The 24,948-nt window shown below is 36.5% G+C and overlaps 1 protein-coding gene across 2 annotated transcripts in view; it reads right to left on the bottom strand.

Moving 5' to 3' along the window:
* Window positions 1-1,164: 1,164 nt before the first annotated feature.
* HTR2C (5-hydroxytryptamine receptor 2C) overlaps window positions 1,165-24,948 on the bottom strand; it is a 309,552-nt gene continuing 285,768 nt past the window's right edge. Inside the window, exon 6 of one of the 2 annotated variants that reach the window (XM_004379787.1) lies at window positions 1,165-4,641. In XM_004379787.1, the coding sequence (XP_004379844.1) occupies window positions 3,815-4,641 (827 nt within the window). In that variant the 3' untranslated portion in view covers window positions 1,165-3,814. The remainder of the gene's footprint in view (window positions 4,642-24,948) is intronic. The other variant, XM_023734478.1, reaches the window with a different exon arrangement.

Below are 24,948 nucleotides of genomic sequence, written 5' to 3'. Positions count from 1 at the left end.
TGGCTACCAGAATTGAGGGAAGCCTCTATCCTGATCCACGGACTTGGTACGTTCCAGCCTCTACAATCATGTGAGCCTTTTCCTTGATATAAATCTCTCTATATATATATTTATATGCTTTACTGGTTTTGCTTCTCTAGAGAACCCAGCCTAAGACAGTGTTGTATAGGTGATAAACTAGATGATAAACCTTTTCCACTCAGTGAATACACTATCTGTTATGAATGTGAAAGGTCTATTCCCCAGGTGCTGGAAAGTTTGTGAACTGAGCTCCCAACTGTAAGTCCTCTTTGGGAATTGCTTCTGTTGAAGAGAGTGACCTGGCATAAGGTCACACATCTCTCTTGGGGGGCAGCCACATTTAATGACTGGTCTCACTAGAGGTATAGATGAGGCCTGGCTCCCTCATCTCAACTTAGGAACTCTTAAGTGTCATATCAGATTCAAAGCTCCCCATGGAGGTCAGATAAGTTATTGTTGTAATTACATCACAGCCCAACTTCTCCCTCTGCCCAATCCGGTTTTCTTCTCCTTTGCCTATGCATGTGGATCCGAAGAGCACTTCCCAATAAACCTCTTTCACACTGATCATAAGTGTGCTATAGATCACATATTTGGGAACCACTATGATGCCCTGGTGGTGCAGTGGTTAAGAGTTACTGCTGCTAACCGAAAGGTCAGCAGTTCGAATCCACCAGCTGCTCCTTGAAAGCCCTATGGGGCAGTTCTATTCTGTCCTATAGGGTTGCTATGAGTTGGAATCGACTCACTGGCAATGGGTTTGGTTTGGTTTGGTTTCCATGCTTGGGGAGCTTAGAATCTGGTAGGAATAAGATAGTAATAATACCTAGAACAAGGAGAGCATGTGAGCCACCCCAGGCCAATGCTTGGATAAGGAAAGCACTCAAGATAACTTGAGAGTGCAGTGGTTCTCCTCATGAGGAGTCAGAGATGTTTTCCTCGATATTGTTATTGTTATTCACACCTCTTAACTGTCTTTCCTCTGTGTGTTTCAGCTAATTGGGAAGAGTGATATTTTCTGCTTGTATTTGTCTTTGTGAACTTATTTTAAAGGATTCAATTTAATTTTCAAAGAAAAGGAGGTGAAGTGGTATATTTTCCCCTCCAAAGACAAAGGGGTAAAAAGGCACATCGCATATTAAACAACATTTAATAAATTTAATAAATTAATAAGAAGTATCACAAAAATCTGCAGTGGATAACACACAGGAACCAGGAATAAGACAACGCTTTGCAACCATTCACAAAAAGTACCATTTGAAGAAGGAGAAGATTTACAGGAAATAATATACGGCAGTCTATTGCACGTGTCTTAAACAGGTATACATAATAGTACATCAAAATGATTTATTTGACAGTGAATTCACCATGTTTACATTTATCACATGGACTTTTTTTAAAACATCTATAAAAGTTTGTAGATTTAACACCGAACTGTAAGATTTATATCCAAATGAGTATATTTGTTTCATACCAAACTGCACAGAATTTACGAATAGCACACAATTTGAAGATAATTATTGTGTTGGGTACTATTATTACTACTTGATGACATAAGAATTATTAACAAATGTGCTATAAGCTATTATCATTCAACTTATTGCTAGTGCTTTTGAAAATTCACGGTTTCTACTTTATTTCTTTGTAAAACATGTGCTATGAGCGTGCCCTGATAGTTAAGAAATCAGATGTTTCCAATTTTCACTAATACTGACAATCCTTCTCATCTGAATGTGTGATCTCTTTAAGGACTGCTGAAGGATTTTCTTTAGTTCTTCTTATATCAGCTACCCTGCCCTACATCAATACAAATCGATGGATTCATGCAACATACATGGCATACATGCAGGGCACCATCTGTATGGGCAGAAATCATACTAAGTGCATGCTGTGTTTCTTCAGACATTTTCATCTCAGTAGGAATTAGATCAACTCATTCAATTTCATATAATTGTTTTAACATGCAGTTCAGCAGAGCTAACAGGCAGGTAGACTTTACCTTCGTGTTATATTTGGGCATGCTCAAGCAATTGACTGACGTTTGGCAGTGTTGCAAATCAAGTGGAGACTGTATGAGTTTCCTCAAATACAGCACCTCTCCCACTGCCCCTGGGACAGACTGTTCGAATTACCTATGCTGTGTGTTGAGGACACACACCAGGAGTTTTAGAAATTCAGATTCTGCAGTTGCCAATTTTAAGAAAGTGAGAGGCACACCCTAAGGTGTGCAAGTAACTGTCAGGCGTAAGAAATAGCATCATGAATTCTTCGGAAATTTATCCACAGTTGTGTGAAATGGGCACACATGGAAAAATAGTTACTGGAAACACTTGTATACTCTGCACACAGCATAGACTTAATGGTCTGACTTTAGCAATGCTTGAAAACCTTTTATGGTTAACAAACTATTAAATGGTACTGAATTCTTAGAGAGCAGTAGGCCCACGAATGAAACGATGGCCAACACTTATTGTAACACAACACTATATTTTAACAAAGGTTTAAACTTCTGGTACATAATTGCAGTACAATGAAGAGCTTGCCACTTTCACAAATTAGCTGCAGCCTTTTCCTGCACTAGAGAGTTTGGAAGGATCTGAAAGTATGATCAATTTTATTTAAAATCCAAATGGAAACTCTGAATTTCTGTTATTCCCAGAGTTCAGTGAAAGTGTTTTTTTAATTACTTTTTTTGAACATTCTAAGGGCCTAATTCTGTAGTCCTTAATCAAGTCAAACTTCCAAGGTTTTGATCGCCTATGCTTGCAATACAAGTTTTACTCAAAAATGGACTACGAAATTAGGTCCTATAGATAGAGGTACCATAATTAAGAAAATATTTTAATAAGGCTCAAAATGCTAATTTAACTTTGTGTATAGCACACGAATTTCCAGGATCCTGAGATCAAAACCCAATTGATGTTGAATCCTGGATTGGGGAACAGCTCTGGGATCTCATTTCCCAGTTTAATCATGGAATTAGGTATTTACTAAGGACCAGAATGAAACCACTAAATCCAGTTTGCTTTTCAGAATTGCTAATCAGAATTTAAACATTGTAAGAAGTGAAAAGCTGTTGGTGTATAGATCTCTTATCATCCTCCCACTTCTGTAGTCCTGGTTAACCAGCTGCTATGTTAAAATACCACTATGTTTGGGGACAGACATTGCAGTAAAATATCAACACAGCATTCTGACAATGTCAAATTTTGCCCCTATATGTAACAACAAGGTTAAGTTCTGCCTTTGACTAACTGATAGATGTGATAGAGTGTCAAAAGGCAGAACTTATTTTACTGTGTTTATGTGTGTACATGAGCTGAGCAAGAATTTAAAGTACATATTTACTGTTAACCCGGAAAAAGATTCCACTGAATTTGGTAATCTTGGTGTGGTTGAAATATAACCACTATTGTGTGCATCATTCTGGTCTCCTGCAAATGCCACCTGAGATAAACATCAACATTTTCTTATGCATGAAAAGAAAAAAAGGAAAGACAGAAGGAAGGAAGGAAGGAAAGAAGGAAGGAAGGGAGGGGGGAAAAGGAAAAAAATCAACATTCTATTCATCAAGAAATCAAAATAAGTTATTTTTAATCTGTTATAAACAGTAAATATAGAACCCTAAATCTCACTATTATGCATGATTGTAAAGTACAGGATTGCAAAGCTATATATAAAAACACTGTTTTTTAAACAGAAATATTTACATTAGTTATAACCAACAGAAAAATTAAAGAAGAAAATTTTCCTACGCTTGTGTTTGTGTAGGAAAAGACTGTGCTGCTCTTTCTTACACACTACTAATCCTTTCACTAACTACATTGGACGGATTTACTGGTAGCTCCAAAGTCTCAACTTGCATCTCTATACCAGGCTCATTGTCGTTGGATTTCTTAATCACCGGTTCATTGGTATGCCTGTAAATGTTAACATTAAGCTCCCTCCCAGACAAAGCAGTGGCGGCAACTCTCGGAATCTGTCTGACAGGAGGCTTTTTTTCTGCCTTATAATGGCAGCGCAAATAATTGGAGAAAGCCCTTCGGTAAATTTTGTTGAAGAGCGTGTACACCAGAGGATTAATTCCTGAACAAACATAGCCAATCCAAACAAACACATTCAGAAGCTTTTCCATGAGCTTTTGGTTACAGGCCTTCTCACAAAGAACTGACAGGATATTGGTAATAAAGAACGGACACCACATGATCAGAAAGACAAAGAAAACTATCCCAAGGACTTTTGAAGCTTTCCTTTCATTGTTGATAGCCTGCATGGTGCCCCTAGGACGTCGATCTTTCTTCTTTCTTCGGCGTTGGTTCGAATCTTGGTTAGGGTTCCCAGAGTCCTCTTCATTGGCAGCATTCCTCTTGCAGCACTTGAAGAAATCCAAGCTTAGTCCAGGTGGTTCCTCGGTGTGGCCGTGCAGTAACATCAAAGCTTGTCTTCGAAGAACGTGAATCGTCAGACAGTAGGTGATCACCATGATCGTCAACGGTATGAAGAAAGCTACGAAGGACCCAATGAGAACAAAATTTGGGTCATTCAGCACGCAGGTGGTGTTGTTCACGAACACTTTGCTTTCGTCCCTCAGTCCAATCACTGGGATAGGAACTGATACACCTACAGGAATTAAAAAGTAGAACATTGTTACAGCATACTGAAAGGATTGGATAAATTTGTACAATGGCATACTTTAGTTTGCATTTTACTGAAGAAAATTTAGACCTCATTTTTGTTGAAAGCTATTCACAGCATAAATTGATAGTAGCGTGAAACAGTAGTAGTATAATCTCAGAAAATGACTGCCTTTTTCATGTTAGGAATGCCTTTCCCTCTCCAATTTCTGTAGAAGGCATGGAATTACCATTATTAAGCTGTTGTAAACATGGCTGTGCCTAAGAGAGGATTATATCTTTTTTGCTTTATTTCCAGTTCTTAGAAGTGTCCTGGCTCATAGAAGGCACTCAATAAGTATTTCTTGAATGAATGATTAAATTTACATCTGTACTCAGTGACATTAATGAAGCCAATCATTCCTTCTTCTAGCATACCATTTTCCAAATTCAATAAAAATGAGATGTGTACCACCTATTAGAGTAATAATAGTGCATCAGGGTGGGCTGGGATGAGTTTGTGATGAGTTTATCGCTGACTGCATTCGTTTACACTTCCCTTCTTTCCCAAGGAAAGGGATCAAGAAGAAGAAATTTTATGCCCTGAGTTCCTTGGAGACAGGACCTGAGAGCTCTGGAGTTACTGTGAGAGACAACAGTATGGGTGCCCAAATGTGCTACAGGGAGTAGGTATGACCACTAAGCAGAAATAGTCTGTAAACAGAAACAGCAAGGGCTCTTTTTTAGCAAGGGTTTTTGTAGACTCTGGGCATAGGCAGTGTTGGGTCAAGGATAAGAGACAGTGAAATGCAGAGTTGGGGAGAGATGCAGTCCTCTCATTTCTGAGCAGAACATTGAGCGTTTTTGTTGATTGGTTGATTTAGAGTACTGAGAGGCGGAACCCTAGGTAAGCATCTCCTTCAATAAATAGGATTGCAGGCAGAAAATATCAGCAAGCAGGTGAGAGCAGAAGGTGATCTTGTTCCAGAGCATCAGTAAGAAACCTGGGAACTTTCAGAAATTGCTATGGCAGGTCTTGAAGAAGTCTTGCATCAATAACGAGGTATAACTTGAAAGTGAAATTCAAATTTTAATGTTAATTTATCCTTTCTTGTACCCTCAGAATGTTGAGACCTGGGAAACATCAGATTTCGCTTTTGGGATTCTATCACAAATTATTAGAGATGCTGAGCTAATGCATATCTACACCATGAACTGTGAGAAGAGATAGAAGTAGACTCTCAGAGATCATTGCTGGCTTTAGGGAATACCAGTGAACTAAACCATGGTGGTGTAGTGGTTAAGAGCTACCACTACTAACCAAAAGGTTGGCAGTTCAAATCCACCAGATGCTCCTTGGAAACTCTATGGGGGCAGTTCTACTCTGTCCTATAGGGTCGCTATGAGTCGGAATCAACTCAACGGCAACGGGTTTGGTTTTGGTACGGGTGATGAACCTGAAACATAAAGACCTGATCTGTTGCTTTAACATCTGTAGTCAGGTATAGAGTGTTTCGCTGGATTGTCAAGAGGGGAAAAAAATGATCAGTGCTTACTGAGCTTACTGAGAATGTTGATCTATGTTTGATATCTGGGAAGATACAAGGGAGAGTGTTTGGAAAGCTATCTTTAAGCCTTCTTCCTTAAACACTGAATTTCTAAAATGACTGGCCTTTTTCTAGAGAAAGAGGCCAAGTGACAGTGTGAGATGCAATAATAGATGCGACAAAGACTCCTTGGGGTATTGGTCCATGCCTACAGCTCTGAACCTAGGTATGCAATTCAAGAAAGTAGGAAAGCCTGTGAAAATTAGGAGACACTGCAAACTGAAAGTATTCTCAGGTAACACATTGCCAGATCCTGGTAAAGAGAACTTTGAACCCTGGAAGGGAAGAGTGGCAGGTATTAGAAGGGAAACACAGAAGGTAATTTCTCACCAAATTTGGTGAAATTTTTGGGAGAACTTCAACAAGCCTTTTGGAATATAGAGAGCAGCAGAACCACACAGGTTACATTTCTTAAGAGTTATAAAAAGGTAGGCAAGAAAGCTGCCAGCTGTGTATCATTAAAAAAAAAAACAACAATCCTTTATTTAAAGTCAGAAATATAAGACCACCTCTAGAAAGAGTACAGATCTAGTTTGCCAGAAAGAAGTCAGTACTAACTTACCCTTAATGAAATGTGTTAGTGAAGGGTTAGGCTGCAGGAAATTCTCTGGAATTATGGAAATTAATATGGGATTGTGTCATCTGCATATCACTTGCTAAGAGTGAAGAGGACTTGAAACACAGATGAAAATCAAAGACCACCACCTTCAGTATGGACTACACCTCAAAATAAAACTAAAATCCTTACAACTGGACTAATAAGCAACATCATGATAAAGGGAGAAAGTATTGAAATAGTCAAGGATTTCATTTTACTTGGATCCACAATCAACACCCATGGAAGCTGCAGTCAAGCAATCAAATGACATACTGGGCTGGGCAAATCTGCTGCAAAAGACTTCTCAAAAGTGTTAAAAAGCAAAGATGTCACTTTGAGGACTGAAGTGTGCCCAAGCACTATTTTCAATCACCTCATATGCATGTGAAAAGCTGGACAATGAATAAGGAAGACTGAAGAATAATTGATGCCTTTGAATTATAGTGTTGGCGAAAATACTGAAAATACCATGGACTGCCAGAAGAACTAACAAATCTGTCTTGGAGGAAGTACAGCCAGGATTCTCCTTAAAAGCGAAGATGGTGAGACTTCGTCTCAAATACTTCGGACATGTTATCAGGAGGGATCAGTCCCTGGAGAAGGATATCATGCTTGGTAAAGCAGAAGGTCAGTGAAAAAGAGGAAGACCCTCAACAAGATGAATTGACACAGTGGCTGCATCAAGGGGCTCAAGCATAACAATGATTGTGAGGGCGGCGCAGGACCGGGTAGTGTTCCTTCTGTTGTACGTAGAGTCGCTATGAGTCGGAAGCAACTCGACCGCACCTAACAATAACAACAATATGAGATTAAGAAAAGAGGGAAGAGTTTCTTCAAAATAAATAAATAAATAAAAAGAAATATATTGTAAGGGAAAAAACTGGAGGGAGAACCTATAGAATAAAAGAGACTTAAAAGACCTATCGAGGGATTGCAATATGTGAATCTTATTGGATCTTGATGTAAACAAACTTTAGAAAATATTCATGACACCATCACAAAAGGATAAATATTGTATGAGACCACTACTATAAAAACTCATGAAAAGGTTTACACACAAAAAGAAACAAACCTTTTGTGTGTAAACGAGGGAGGGTAGGGGTGGGAAGGGAAAACACTAAATAGACAATAGATAAGTGGTAACTTTGATGAAGGGTAAGACAGTACTCTATACTGGGGAAGCCAGCACAACTTGTCGAAGGCAAGTTCATGGAAGCTCCATATACACATCCAAACTCCCCGAGGGACCAAATTATTGGGCTGAGGGCTGTGGGACCATGGTCTCATGGAACATCTAGCTCAACTGGCATAACCTAGTTTATAAAGAAAATGTTCTACATTCTACTTTGGTGAGTAGCATCTGGGGTCTTAAAAGCCTGTGAGGGGCCATCTAAGATACTCCACTGGTCTCATCCCTTCGGGAGCAGGGGAGATTGGAGAGAGTAGGATACAGGGAAGGGATTGGTCTCAGTAAAAACAAAACCTACAAAAACAAAAGAAATGAAAAAAAAAATCCACAAACAAAACGAACTCAGCACAGGAAAGTAAGAGGAACAAAACTGGAGGATATTATGCTGAGTGAAATAAGTCAATCACAAAAGGACAAATATTGTATGAGACCGCTACTGTATAACTCATGTAAAAGTTTACACACAAAAAGAAACAATCTTTGTTGGTTATGAAGGATGGGAGGGGTGGGGGTGGTGGTGAACTAAATAGATAAGTGGTAACTTTGGTGAAGGGTACGACAGTACACATTACTGGGGAAGCCAGCACAACTTGTACAAGGAAAGGTCATGGAAGCTCCATAGACACTTCCAAACTCCCTGAGGGACTGAATTGCTGGGCAGAGAGCTGTGGGGACCAAGGTCTCAGGGCACATCTAGCTCAACTGGCATAACACAGTTTATAAAGACAATGTTCTACATTCTACCTTGGTGAGTAGTGTCTGGGGTCTTAAAAGCTTGTGAGTGGCCATCTAAGATACTCCACTGGTTTCACCTCGTCTGGAGCAAGGGAGAATGAAGAAAACCAAAGACACAAGGGAAAGATTATTCCAAAGGACAAATGGACCACAACTACCACAGCCTCCACCAGACTGAGTCCAGCACTACTCTATGTTGCCTGGCTACCACCACTGACTGCTCTGACAGAGATCACAATAAAGTGTCCTGGACAGAGCTGGAAAAAAAGGTAGAACAAAATTCTAACTCACAAAAAAAACAAAAAAAACACACTTACTGGTTTGACAGAGACTGGAGAAACCCCGAGAGCCCGAGAGTATAGCCCCCGGAGTAATTAAGTCACTCCTGAGGTTCACCCTTCAGCCAAAAATTAGACAGGCCCATAAAACAAAACGAGACTAAACAGGCACACCAGCCCAGGGGCAAGGACGAGAGGCAGGAGAGGACAGGAAAGCTGGTATAGGGGAAGCTAATGCTGAGAAGGGGAGAGTGTTGACATGTCGTGGGGTTGGCAACCAATGTCACAAAACAGTATGTGTATTAATTGTTTAATGAGAAACTAGTTTGCTCTGTAAACCTTCATCTAAAGTACAATTTAAAAAAATTTAAAAAAATGTTCATGACATTCATGAGTCAATTAGAAATTTGAGCAATGATTGGTTTTTTGATGGTATTAAGCAATCATTGCTCTTTAGTTTTTTAGCTATGATGATAATATTGTGGTTACATAGAAAAAGAGTACTTATATTTTTAAATATACATACTAAAGATTTATGGATGAAGCGTTATGATGTCTGGGGTTTATTTCAAAATAATGTGCAAGCGAGAACTGGAATATGAGTATGGATGAAACAAGACAGTCCATAAATTGGTAAATGTTGATGCTGGATAATGAATACATTGGGCTTTATTATATACTTTTATCTACTTTTGTAATCTTTGACATTTTCCCTAACAAAAAGTTTTAAAATTCTAAAAAATGGAAACAATAAAAAGATTTGGAGGTTCTTTCTGAAAAAAACCTCAGATCAAAAGCTTACCGAGACTTAGTGGCCACTGCTCACCTTGAAAGTGATTACTTCTGGAGCAAAAGACTTGGACTCCGAAGTGGAAACACTTATCACTTAGATATAATTGGAGGGAAGAAGGCCATCTTCTGACACCATATGGCAGAAACCTCTGTTGTGCATTTCAGGATCCCACAGTAAGACCAGGGGAAGGGTGCACAGGAGTGGCTCAAAAGAGACAGAAGAACTGCTTCTCTGCACCCCTCCCCCAAGCAATGTGGTAACTAGAGCCTGAGGCTAGAAACTTAGTCTAAAGAATTCACCTTCACTCTGACCAAACCTTCCATTTCTTGCTTTTAAGCTTAAGAAAGGTGCCTGCTTCTAGCTCCTCCACATCCCAGAAGGGACTTCCTCAGAATCTGGAGGAGTACTGACTGGGATAGAGGTACCTATACCCAAGAAACAAGTGCTGGAGTGGAGATCCAGTTCCCCACAGGAAATGCTGCACAATCTTCTACGTATTCCTGGAGATTCCTGGAGTACCCAGGGAAGACCTCAGTCACTGTCCAAAAATTCACTGGAAGTCAGCATTCTTCAGAGCCCAGCTCTGGAATAGTATTTGCTTGCTTCTGTAAAAGACGGCTTATTTATTCACTTTTCTAGAAGGGACTTTTGGGCCTAAAGGTAGACCTTTTCGAGAGTAAACAATAGAAGTTAAGAGTCATTTCAGTTGAGCTCAAGCTGTTATTGAATATGGGAAGCCAGTTTTTCCCTGGCATCTATGTGTATAATTTTATGCGCAATGAAGAAAGGGTGATTCTAACAGCTGCCATTGATTGAGTCTATCTTATGTGCCAGGCACTGAGCCATGTATGTTACTGTCATTCCAGATTTAAAATGCATTGTCTCAATTTGTTTAAAAACTGTATAAGACTGATATTATTTGGTGAAGTAGTTTAGCCACTTTACCAATGTTATACCATTAATTTTTTATTCTTTTTTTAAAAGAAACCATGAATGCAGTCAACAAAACAAGTAGAAATTCAAGCTTTTGACAATGTCAGATAATTATAAATAATAACAACAAAAGCAGCATCAATAATAAATATACATTGCACAGATCATTCAATACTTAAAAAAATTTAAAGGCATATGTCAGCGTTTCTCAAAGTATGATTCAAGGACCCTGGGGGTCTCTCAGAACCTTTTAGAGGGTTTTTCTGGGTTTCCCTTTCCAACTATTTTTCTTTAAGACGGCATTTTCCTCATAAACTTCAAAGAAAACAACATCTTGCAACATGTAGAACGCAGATACAGATATGAGAATCCAGCTCTTTTTCTACCAAACTAGACATTAAAGAGATTTGCCAAACTGTAAAACAATGCCTCTTTTTTCTTTAATATTTTTGCTTTGAAAATATAGTTTTCAAAAAGATATGCTAGTTAAACATTAAATGGGTTTATTGTTGTTATTTAAAGTGAAATGACACATAAACAATTCAAACATTTTTTAATTTTAATGTCTAGTACAATAAATACCAATAGATATAACCCACATAAACAAAAGCTCATTGGAGTCCTCATTTATTTTTGACAATATAAAGGGCTCTTGACACCCAAGAGTTTGATAACTGCTGTTCTATGTTACTGTATGAAGTCACTTAAGCAGCAAATGCATCAAGTCTTTCTTAGTATTTTTCAAACTTTAATTTGTCAACCTAGAAATTCAGGTGATATTATAAGGTATATATAAATGAAAACAATACTAACAATGAAATACGTTATATGCATTATCTAATTTATTCTCATAAAAATTCTGAAAGGCACATATTATTTGATGAAGTTAACCTCAGAGCAGTTAAGTAAATTTAGTAAATACGACTAAGCACCCTTTAATATTTTTGAAAGCCTTCATTTGGCCAAAGAGGAAAAGTTGAAATTAAGTACCATTAAAAATATCAGGTACCAATAACTACAATATGAAAAACATTACCTTTCACTGAGGTCTTCCTATTTGTCATGCACTGAGCCAGGAATTATATTTTGTATATGTTGTTGTTGGGTGCCGTTGAGTCAGTTTTTGACTCATAGTGACCCCATGTGACAGAGTAGAACTGCCCTATAGGGTTTTCTAGGCTGTAATCTTTATGGGGGAACAGATAGCCAAGTCTTTCTCCCATGAAGCTGCTGGGTGGGTTTGAACCACCAACCTTTCAGTTAGCTGCCAAGTGTTTTAACAATTGCACCACCAGAGCTCCTATTCTTTATATGCTTTCATAAGTTATTTTATTCAATCCAGACAAAAAACATAGAATAAAGGAATTATTAGGTGAAATCACTTAATTTTTCTGAGATTAACTTCAATAACTCTATTATCATCCTCCTCAGAATATTAGAAAAAACAAAGATAAATTATAATTAAAATTATGCTGAAAATCTCAGGTACTACTTCAACTAATAAACAGCCACATATTTTGCATGCATTATCTCATTCAAGTCTCACAAAACCCTGAAAAATTGTTATTATGTAGTAAGGTTACTTATTCTCAGAAAAGTGTGTTCAGTACACATATAGGATCTTACTTAGCATTTTAAAAACCTTTAATTCAGTAACAAAGTTATAGTTCAAGTGTCACTGAAAATATACTGTGTTACTACTGCTACTGCTGCTACTACTACTCTTAACTATCATTCATTGAGTGCTTATTATGAGCGCTTACTGACTCTGGCACTTTATCTGCAGCACATACTTTACATGCATTATACTATTCCAATCTCATAAAAGCCCATCAAAATGGGTATTATTTGGTAAAGTTATTTTACTTCAAAGAAGGCAAGTAAATTCAACAGCTGTATAAAAATGTTTATATTATTTCCTAAAGCATCGAATTCAGGCAACACAGACAGTTTCCTTCAAACAATCATATAATAATACCATATGCCAATGATTCAAAGATGCACACTTCTTTTGGATTTTAGCGTTTTGGAAATTGTGATGTGTCGTACAACTGATGGTTCTTACAATCATTGTTGTCTAGGCAACAGTCAATACGTAACTGTCATTGTTAGTGCATGTGTGAACTTGGTCTGATAAAACCTTCTTTTGCCATCTTCTGGTAACATCAAAACAGTACCAGCAGCAAAATTTGTAAAATGGGTGTTAGCATCATGGAAATAATCTGGTGGAAAAGAAAAATAATCTTTTAACAGGTAACAGGAGTGAATGTTCCAAAGAAGGCATCATCAACAGTGTGAAATGATATTACAAAGGACTCTAGAATTGGAAACATTTCCTGTGTGTTTCAAAATTAGGAGGTCATTGGGGATTATAGAGAGAATAATTATAGTGGAGTAGTGAAGACAGAAAAAAGATTGCCAAGAGATGAATAATAAATAGTGATAAGAAAGAGAAGAGATTAAAAATATATATATATGAGACCAAATTACCAACAATTACTCTAAAGCAAAAATGAGAAAATAAAGTGGCAGGGAAATTAAGAGTACTGAAAAAGGAACAACGAGAACACAAATAAATGACAGTGACTGCAACGGTAGTGATAAGGAGAAATTCTTAAACTAATTTGAGAGAAGTTGACCTAAAAGAGGAAGATTACACGGGAAAGCATGAGCAGATAGTCCATGAGCTGACAAGAGAAAATCCCAGGGATCATAAAATGGATAAGAATTTGTGGAGAGCTGGTTAGGGGAGGTCCTGGTATTCAACTACAATATGGCTGAGGGCATGAAGCAATGAAATTTGAGGTAGCACTGGAAGATAACCATGTCTGACATACAAGTTAGTGAAGGTGGAAGAAACCAAAGTTATTTTTAAGCTGAGGTAAGGTACTTACACATTAAAGGAAAAATCCAGTAGAGTGGAAGAACTTAAAGATACAGAAGAGAAAGCTTACAAATGATGGAGAAAGTTCCCTGAGGAGCAAAGTCAGAAACATTTGGAAGGAATCATGCTAGGATCGAGTATGGCTATTACGTCCTATTAGGAGAGATGGTGGTATGAATGTGTGGCAGAAAATATCAAGGCCTAAATGAAAAGAGTGACGGGGGATAGACAGAAGAAGTGTTAGGTGGCAAAATGAGCAGGAATCATTAACTAGACACAGAAAGTAATTAAAATGCATTTGTGAAGCAATGAGAAATAAGGAGAGTGAATGCAGATAGATGAGTGTAGTGACCTTTTCTTAAAAATAAAATCTGACATTTGAACTATCATATGCTATTGGAAAAATATTCAGGAGACAGAGTTTGAAGATGCAGGAAAAAAAGACAATGGGTAATGAAGCAAGATGCTGAGGACCTGAGAAAAGATGGATTCCTAGGTCTAGGAAGAAAGTCAGGACTTGGATACATGGTGGCAGAAGAAAATAGATGGAAGGTAGAGATTAGAATACAAGGGAAAGAAAAAGAGCATTTAAATTAAGGGAGGGGGTAAAGAGGATTACAGGAGATAGGCAGAATTTTGAGATATTTAGGAAGTTCCATTGAGGGGACATGGGGATTGATTGGATATGGCATGTGAGGGAGAGAGAGAAGTCAATGAGTAATTGCACATTTCTGCTTTGTGCCTTTAAGTAGATGGGGTTGCCACTAAGTATGAGAATATAAGCAAAGAGACAGGATTGTGGCAGGAGAGGTAATGGACTCATTTGGGTTGTATTAAATTGGAGGTGCTTGTGGGGTATCCATATAAAAATCTGTGTGAATATAGGTGTTTGGAACTCAGGAGACAAGCATGGCTTCGGGACAAGATTTTTCTTATAGGAGTTAATTACGAGGTCATGATCTTCTAAGGAGAACTTTTGTGAAAAGAGTAGAAGGATCAGAGAAGAACCTAGAACAAGAGTTCTAAACCTTTTTTTGTGCCTATGGACCCCTTCACAGAATAACGTTTTTGAATGCACAAAATAACATGCAAGAAATTATGAATGAATTATTTTGATATTATGTTAGCAAAATATTAAAAACAAATACATTTTAGAAATAGAAATATATGCACATTTTACCTAGCACATTAAATAATAAGATCTAATGGTGGGTCTAATAACTATTGAAGTTTTGAAATAGTGACGAGCATCTATTACATGTCAAGATATCTGCCACAACATAAGTAGTATAAAAACATCTCTTATTCCTATTGGTGATAATGGTATAGATACTGCAAATTACTATTCTGGTTTATTACTTACATTTGTAATTGATGTAAATCCCAAATTTCAGTTATAGGCTAGTTAAAATAAATATGTAAATTTTTTCACCATCAAAATATACAAATCCCAGTTATAGTTATATTGCAGTAGCTGGTATCAGACTTAACTTCCTGCCATAAACAACTATAAAAGCTGGTAAGAAAGGACCATCATTTTCTAAATACGGTGGAGTAGCTTATAGAAGACTAATACTCCTGCTGATAAGAATCAAACTCTGAAAAATATTCAAACAAACAACTGTTTTTAGGTACTTGAGGGTGAGCAAAAAGCAGGTGGAAACTATAGGTTACTTCGCCGTTGAAAGATGGGAACTATGCTGGTTGAGTTCCAATTTTTTATGTCTCTTCCCTTGAGGGCATTCCTCAGTTTGGGTGGCATGGAGGTTAGATCTCAAGCCGAAAGTGTTAGTGTAATTGAACCAAGCAATCAGATGACAGAATTAACGACTGCCAGAACAGCTGGAATTTGAAGGGTACAATCAGAGAAAGGAAGAACTATAGTGGGGAGGGAGTCCAAATTTTTAATACAAAGCCCCCTCAAATTCTTGCTTGACACCTGCATCCTTTATGTATGAGACTCCAAGGAAGCCATGGGGAAAGCATCATTTAGGCGGTTGAAAGAATTTAACAGATTTCAACAGTTGTCTACTGCAAGGGAAACATAATTGGGAGTTTGCACGACATCAAGTTAGAAGGGCTTAGTAAACACCTCGGGCTTTTCATTGATACTCCAGAAGGAGTATGCCTTAGGAGCAAAGGATTTGCTTTAGAACTAAAACAAATCTGGAGCCCATCCTAAAAAAGCAAAAACAAAGCCTCAACAAGAGCATATTTATAAAATTACTAGATAGACAAAGAAACAGAAAAATGTGACCCATAGCAAAAAGAAAAATAAATCAATAGAAACAGACCTACACATGATCAAGATATTAAGATTAGCAGATAAGAACTTCAAAATAACTATCATAAATATATTACACAATCTACTAGAAAATCATAAATATAGTAGTTGTAGAATTGAGGATTTCAGGAGAAACGTGAAAACTAAACAAAGAAGGAAATTCTGCAGTGGAAAAAAACATATTTAAAATAAAAAAAACATTGGATGGAATTAATAGGAGCAATAAAAAATGAACTTGAAGAAAGTCAGTGTAAATCATCAAAACCTGAGCAAAACAATAAAAAAAAAAAAAAGATTTCAAAAGTCGTACTTCAGTTTCCAGCCATGACAGAATTCCTGGTAGCAGAGTTGCCATCTCCAAAACAACTGTAAAACTGGGCAGAATATATAAGACAACCTTTTTTCAGGCATTTGACAATAATTGGTGCAGAACTGTGATTTTTCAAGATAAGGGAAACACACAAGATAAGCCCTGTGTTTACCTTATCTTTCTGCCTAGAAACAATTTCTTGATTATGGCACAAGAAAGTGGAGCCCAAGCAGGGACTGGCTACCCTGAAGAACTAAGGAGGCAGAGATCAGAATTCAGGACTATGAAAACAACTTGAAGTTCCTGGGCAAGGTATATGAGAGGAGTGAGCTGTGCAGAGGGGAAGACCCAGACGTATGCATGAGTGTGCTTCTGGGTTGCACATTCACAAGGTGAGACTCCACAAAGTCTATCAAAGAATTGTGGGTGTGCAATACTGTTGCAAAGAAAACAAAACATTACAGACTCTTTGCAATGTATCACCTACTATGTGTTGCATAAAATAATAATAAAAAAAATAGACATACTAAGAAACAGGAAATTGTGACTCAATCACTAAAAGGCAGTCAATAAAATAAATCTTTACATCAGCTAAAAGAAGCTTGTGTGACACAAGCAGTTTGCGATCAGCTGCTAACCAAAGGTTGGAGGTTGGAACCCACCCAGCTCCTCCATGGAAGAAAGGCTTGGCAGACTGCTTCTGTAAAGATTACAGCCAAGAAAACCTTATGGAGAAATTCTACTCTGTAACATATTGAATTACCATGAGTTGGAATCTACTCCACGGCAACAGGTTTCTAGTTTTTTTTGGTTTGAGTTTATGGTAATGGTGGTGGAATAAGTCAGAAAAAGATAGTGACTATGTACAATATCAAGATTGTAGTCAACGTCATTGATTATATGTGTAAAAATTGTTGAATTGACAAATGTTTTGTTACGTATATTCTTACCACAAAAATGTAAAACAATAGAAATAAATGCAAATTTTGGAAAGAAAAGGTAAAATGAACATATGCTTAACAGAAGATTGGAGATGGCAGAAGAAAGGGACCATGAGTTTGAAGACAGCTAGATTAGTAAAAATCTGGTTTCCTTCACAATGTGAAGAATAGAAAGAAAAAATATTAAAAAATGAATAAAGTTTCTGTGACCTGTGGGACAATATAAAACACTCTAACATAAGTGTAAACAGAGTCCCATAAGGAGAGGTAAGAGAATGGGGCAGGAAAATATTTGAAGAAATAATGGTAAACATCTTCCAAATATGGTGAAAAGTATCAATCTACCAATCCATGAAGCTCAAGAAACCCTTATCAGGATAAATCCAAAGGAAACAAATATAAGAATATCAAACTGCTTATAACCAGGATTAGTAACAAAGAATCTTAAAGACAGCCGGAGAAAAATTACAGATTACATAGAGAGGAATAATATAAGAATGACCAAGGACTTCTCATCAGAAACCATGGAGACTAGAGATAATGAAACATTATCTTTAAAGTGAACAAAGTAAAAACAAAAACAAAATGAAAAAACCCAGCCCTGTCAACCTATAATTCTATGTTCAGTGAAAATATCTTTAAAAAATAAGGATAAATAAAAGTATTTTCAGACCAACCAAAGCTGGGAGAATTTCTTGCCAACATACTTGCACTAAAATAAATGCTAAAGGAAATTATTTATATTGAAAGGGAATGATATCAGGTGGGAATTGAGATCTATTGAAGGAAGGAAGAGCACTTGAAATGGTAAATATGTAAGTAAACATAAAAAGAAAACCTCTTGTTTTATGTTAATTTTTAAAAGGGAAATGACATTTTGCTACAAAATAATTTTAATATTGTGCTTGTCCCATATATAAAAATAACATACATGAGAACAATCCCTAAAAGAACAGATTTGGTAAATGAAACTATACTGTTTTAAGTGTCTTACATTTCTGAAGTCTGAAGTGGGGAAGACCTTATTAAACTTAGTTTAATAATGCAATAAAAAGTTGCAGTAGAATACTAAAAATATTTGATAAACACAAGAGATAGCAGGAAAAGAGGAACAGAGGGAAACAATCAGATGAAACAAACAGAAAGAAAAGAGCAAGCTGTTAGACTTAAACTCAATCATATCACTTTCCATGATGTGATCTGATGTGATCAGGCAATCAGTTGAAAGGGGAGTTTCTTTGGGGGTATAGCCTGCCTCCAATATACAAATGGATATTCTGGCAAAACTCACTCTCTCTCAACACTGCACTCTTCTTGTCACCTGACCTCTGGTTCCTAGGATGTAAGCTAGCAGAGGTCTCCAGCCTGCCACCTGATCTATGAATTTGGGACTTGCCAGCCTCCACAATTGTGTGAGCCATTTTCTTGAAATAAATGTCTCTTTCTCTCTATATATATATGTATATGTACATATATATATATACACATATGCCTCCTCTAGCAAACCCAGACTAAGGCACCAACTAATTTTCAAATTTCTCTACCAGCTTTAAATTCTACCACCTGACACTTCCCAACAATGAGGCATGCTTTCTGCTGTCCAATCTAAGTGCAATTCTGTTCTTACTGAGGTCTTCAGGTTTGCTGTCCATTTGAGTAACAGCGTTCCCCAACCTGTACTAAATCTGAGTATATAATCTGCCAAATTATTGGTTGATCTTTAAACTACACAGGCATAAGGAAGATCTCAGAGAAACACACTAAAAAAGAAGTTGGAAACCAAGAAAATTGCAGAGGCATCAGCTTCTGCGTGATATAGATGAAACAAATTTTACAGTCTGAGACCAGGAAAGTTAACTGTCTAATAGAAGAGAAAAAAACAAAAACAAAAAACAATAATCCTCACAAGAAGAAACAAATTCCAGACTATCTAAAATGTATTAACAATGTCCAATTTTTAATCGAGTTATTACACATACAAAGAAACAGGAAAATGGAAACCATAAACAAGAAAAAGAGAAGTCAATAGAAATAGACTAAGATTGGTCACAGATGTTGGGTTTAGAAGAGTTAGAAGATCAAGATCTCAAAACAGATATTTTAAGTATATTCAATGAGTTAGAGGAAAATACAGTATTAATGATCGGACAGATTATATATGTCAACAGAGAAACGACAACTATAAAAAGACCAAATGGAAACTGTAGCATTTGTAAAGCTCATTAATCAAAACAAAACAAAATCACTAGATGGCGCAACTGCATATTTTAAAGTCCAGCAGAAAGAAAAAATAACTAAAAATATTAAAATCTACAATAGGAAATGTATATTTCATACAGAGGCACAAAGATATAATTGTCAACTGAATTCTCATCAGAAAACATGAAGGCCAGAAGACACTCAAATGACATATTTAAAATGCTGAAAAAAAAAAAACAGTCAATCAATTATTCTATACCAAGTGAAATCATCCCTTAAAATTGAAGGTAAAATGAAAGTATTTACAGATTTAAAAAAAAATGCAGAGATAATTATTGCTAGCAGACCTTCATTACAACAAAAATTAAATCAACTCCTTCAGGTTGAAAGGAAATAATATGAAATAGTGTTATAGATTGAACTGTGTCCCCCCAAAAAAGATATGTTGATGTTCTAATCCTCAGTGCCTGTGAACATAACCTTATTTGGAAATAGAATCTTTAAGATGTTACCAGTTAGGTTAGGTTAACATGTCATACCAAGTTGGGTTCTTATAAAAGAGGAGAACAGACACAGAGACACACAGGAGTATGTCATGTGAAGATGCATCTACAAGCCAAGAAATGCCAAGGATTGCCAGGAACCACCAAAAGCTAGGAGAAAACAGTTTTTTTTTTCTTTCACAGCCTTCAGAAGAAGTCAACAAGACCAATACCTGATTTGGATGTCTAGCATCCAGAAATGTGAGGCAATAAATTTATGTTCTTTGAAGCCACCTGCTTTCTTCTCAAGTGCACGTGAAACATTCTCCAGAATAGACCATATGCTAGGCCATAAAACCAACTTCAAAAGGATATAAATAAAACAAGGTGCATTCTTCAACCACAATGGAATAAAATTAGAATTCAATAACAGGAAAAATGTGGGGAACTCACCAATAAGTGGAAATTAAACCACAGACTCCATTAAACCAATGGGCCAAAGAAGAAAAGAAAGAGAAAAAAAGGAAATTAGAAAATACATTGACAAAAAATGAAAATGAAAAACAACATGCCAAAACTACGGTATGTGAATCTGGAGCAAGTAGGTGGTGTAAGCAGTTCCAGGCTCCTGTCTCCCCACAAAAATGCAAAACAAACAAAGAAACCCCCCCCACAAAAGCAGAAACTGGCTGAATCAACTTTGTCAGAACTCTGGAAACCTCTCAAAGAGTTACAGTAACTGAGTAAATGGTGAACCAAAAAAAGGTAACCTCTAAACAGTAGAAAAGATACGATTTTTTCTTCTCAACATTGTCAACTCCCTCCCTGGATAGGCCACCATAATATGCAGCAGTGGTCTGCACTACTAGAGAGGAGCTTAGTCTCTGGCTCTAGATGGAGCAGAACAGACTTTATTAGCAAATTATTGTTTATGTCTGCTCTAACCTGTCCAGGAGCTGCCTAAAGGACTGAAGCAAGGCACTCATCTAAGTTTTCCAGATTGAAGCACTCACACAAATCTGAGAAGCAGCAGGCAATGACCTAAGTCTATAATTGCCTTGGCTGCCTGAAAACTAAGGCTTTCAAACCCACCACTGTGCATGTGGTAGAATTGAAAAAGCCACCTGCATGACCAGGGCAAGATGCATGCTCAGGACTTAGCCTAGGCTCAGTGAAAGTCTGGCTAAGTGTTGAAGGAAAGCCCCAGCACACACCAGTTTTCAAAGACTGGGATAGGTTTTTTTGTTTGTTTTTATTTTTCCTCCAATGGTATGTATTCAAGGAAATCTAGCTGAACACATTCAGGAAGGCAGTCTTTGCAAATAATGGTTAGGGGAAAGACCTAAACAAATGGATGGCTACAGCCTTCAAAGAGATAGATTGACACAGTGGCTGCAACAATGGGCTCAAACATAATAACGATCGTGAGGATGGTGCAGGACCAGACACTGTTTCATTCTGCTGTACATAGGGTCACTATGTGTTGACACCGACTCAACAGCACCTAACAAGAACAATAATAACAACAGCCTTCAACAATTAAAACAAATGAACAAACAAATCCTGGGGAATGGGAAGAATCTGATTTCCAGAGTTACCATGTGATAATATTCAAATGTTCTGGTTTCAACAAAAAATAAAAAAGGCATACAAAGAAACAGGAAAGGATAGCCCATTCAAAAGAACAAAATAAAGTAACAGAAACTGTCCTGTGCAAGCCCAGATAATGGACTTATTAGAAAAAAAATTAAAACAACAGTATTAAATATGGTCAAAGAGCCAAAAGAACACACACACACACACACACACACACACACACACACAAATATATATACAGGAAATCAGGAAAATGATACATAAAAAAGGGAATATCAATAAAGTGATAGAAGTTATAAAAAGAAACCAAACAGAAATATTGGGGGTGAAAAGTACAATAACAGAAACTAAAAATTCACTGCAGGGGACTAACATAAGCTTGAGCTTTCAGGAGAAAGAATCAGTAAACACATATATAAGGCAATGAAGAAAAGTGAACAGAAGCTAAGGGACTGTGGAACATCATCAGGCAGACCAACATATGCAAGACAGAGAAAGGGATAGAAAGAATATTTGAATAAATAATGGACGAAAACTTCCTAAATTTGACAAAAGACATGAACCTACACATCCTGTAAAACCAATGAACTCCAACGAGGATGAACAAAAAGATTCACACTGAGACACATTATAATCAAACTCTCAAAAACCAACGACAAAGAGAGAATCTTGAAAGCAGCAAGACAGAAGTGAATTATTACATACAAAGGATCCTCAATAAGATTGAGTGCTGTTTCTCCTCAGAAACTACAAAGGCCAGAAGGCAGTGGGATGACATATTTAAAGTGCTGAAAGAAAAGAACTGTTATATGCATATGTATATTTATAATCAGTATGTATTTTTTATAAACTGACCTTTTTATTATTATAAATATATGTATGCATCTAACAACAGAGCCCTAACTATATACCAACTGGAAACCTAGTGGCACGGTGGTTAAACATTCAGCTGCTAACCAAAAGGTTGGCAGTTTGAATCCACCAGCCACTCCTTGGAAACCCTGTAGGGCAGTTCTACTCTATCCTAGAGGGTTGCTATGAGTCAGAATTGACTCGATGGCAATGTTTTATTTTGTTTAATACACCAGCTAGAGCTAACAGACAAAGATCTCTCTGCCCAACAACAGCAGAATATGTATTCTACTCTAGTGCACATGGATCATTCTCCAGGATAGACTATATGTTAGGTCACAAAACAAGTGTAGATACATTTTAAATGATTGAAATTATATAAAATACCTTGTCCAAAACAATGAAATGAAACTATAAATCAGTAACAGAAGGAAAAATGAGAATTACACAAACATGTGGAAATGAAATAACACACTATTATTAAACAACTCATGCGTCAAAGAAGAAATCACAAGAGAATTTAGAAAAAATTTAGATTAATGAAAATGAAAGCACACCATACCAAAACTTTTGTGATGCAGCAAACACAGTGCTCAGAGACAGATATTTAGACCACATTAAGAAGAAGAAATATATCATTAAGCTAACTTTATACTTTGTGGAGCTAGAAAAAAAGAGCAAATGAATCCCAAAGTTATCAGATGAAAGTAAATAAAAATCATACCCAACATAAATGAAATAGAGAACAGAAAACCAATAGAGAGAATCAACGAAACCAGAAGTTGGTTCCTTGAAACGATCAATAAAATTGACATACATTTAGCCAGACTGAGAAAGAAAAAATAAAAGGAGATACAATTTACTAAAGTCAGGCATAAAAGTGGGGGCATTACTACTGACTCTACAGAGTAAAAAAGGATTTTAAGAGAATACTATGAACAATTGAACACCAACAAGTTAGATAACTTAGATGAAATAGACAAATTCATAGAAACAAACTACCTACATTGACTCAAGAAATAATAGAAATCCTCAACAAATCTATAAGTGAAGAGACTGATTCAGTAACCAAAACCTTACCAACAAAGAAAGTCTTGAACCAGATATTTTCACTGGTGATATATACCAAACATTTAAAGAAGAATTAACACCAATCCTTCCAAAATTATTTTAAAAAACGGAAAGATCACTCCCTATCTCATTCTGTGAGGCCAGCATTACCCCAATACCAAAGCCAGATAAGGATACCACAAGAAATACTACCAAATAATATCCCTTATAAATAAAGGTGCAAAAATACTAGTAAACTGAATCTAACCAAGTGGGATTTATCACAGGAATGCAAGCTTGGTTCACTATAAAAAAATCAACCATGTTATCTGCCACATTAACAGAATGAAGGACAAGAAACACATGATCATCTCAACTGATGCAGAAAAGGCATTTGATAAAATCCAGTATCATTTTATGATAAAGAGCACTAAGAAAACTATGAATGAATAGAGGGAAATTGCCTCAACATGATAAAGGACGTCTTTCAGAAAAATACAGCTAACATCATGCTCAGTGGTGAAAGACTGGAAGTCTCCCCCTTGAGATCAGGAACAAGATATGTATGCCTACTTTAACCGCTGCTATTTAACATTTTACTTAAAGTTCTAGTCAGATCAATTAGTCAAGATAAGTAAATAAAAGGCATCCAAATCAGAAAGGAAAAAGTAAACTATATCTATTTTCTCATGACATGATCCTATATATAGAAAATCCCAAAGAATCCATAAGAAAACTTAAAGAGCTAATAAGTTAATTCATCAGAGTTGCAGGGTACAAGATCAACACACAAAAATCAGTTGTGTTTCTTCACACCAGTGATGAATTATCCAAAAACAAATTTAAGAAAGTAATTGGTTTTCAACAAGGGTGCCAAGTCCTTTCAATGGGGAAAGAATAGTCTTGTCAAAAAATGGTCTTGTGGAACTGAATATCAATAGTCAAAAGAATAAAGTTAGATCCTTACTTTAAACAATTTACAAAAATTAACTTAAAATGTATTAAAGACTGAAATGTATGAACTAACACCATAAAACTCTTAAAACATACAGATAAATGTTTCTGACTTTGGATTTGGTAGTAGTTTCTTAAATACAACAGCAAAAAAGAAAAAAACATAGATACATAGGACTTCATTAAAATAGAAAACTTGTGCAACAAAGGACACTATCAGAAAAGTAAAAAGACAACCCACCAAATGGAAGAAAATTTTTGCAAATCAGACATCTAATAAAGGTCTACTATCTAGAATATATAGAAATTGCTTACAAGTCAGCAGCAAAAAGACAAACAACCCAATTAAAAAATCAGCAAAGGACTTCAATAGACATTTCTCCAAAGAAGATATTCAAATGGCTAACAAGCAGGTGAAAAGATGTTCAACAATATTAGCCATTAAAGAAGTGAAAATCAAAACCACAGCACAGTGAGAGATAACTTCACAGCAACTAATGTGGCTGTAAAAAAAAGAAAAAAGGAAATAGAAAGTGTTGATTAGGATGCAAAGAGTAAATGGAACCCTTTTTCATTGCTGGTGGTAATGTCAAATGGTGCAGTTACTTTAGAAAAAGGTTTGGACATTA

This window comes from Trichechus manatus, unplaced genomic scaffold (genome assembly GCF_000243295.1).
Source record: "Trichechus manatus latirostris isolate Lorelei unplaced genomic scaffold, TriManLat1.0 scaffold00068, whole genome shotgun sequence".
NCBI lineage: Eukaryota > Metazoa > Chordata > Mammalia > Sirenia > Trichechidae > Trichechus > Trichechus manatus.
The sequence above is the reverse complement of the archived record's forward strand: the minus strand, read 5'-3'. Positions and strand labels throughout refer to the sequence as shown.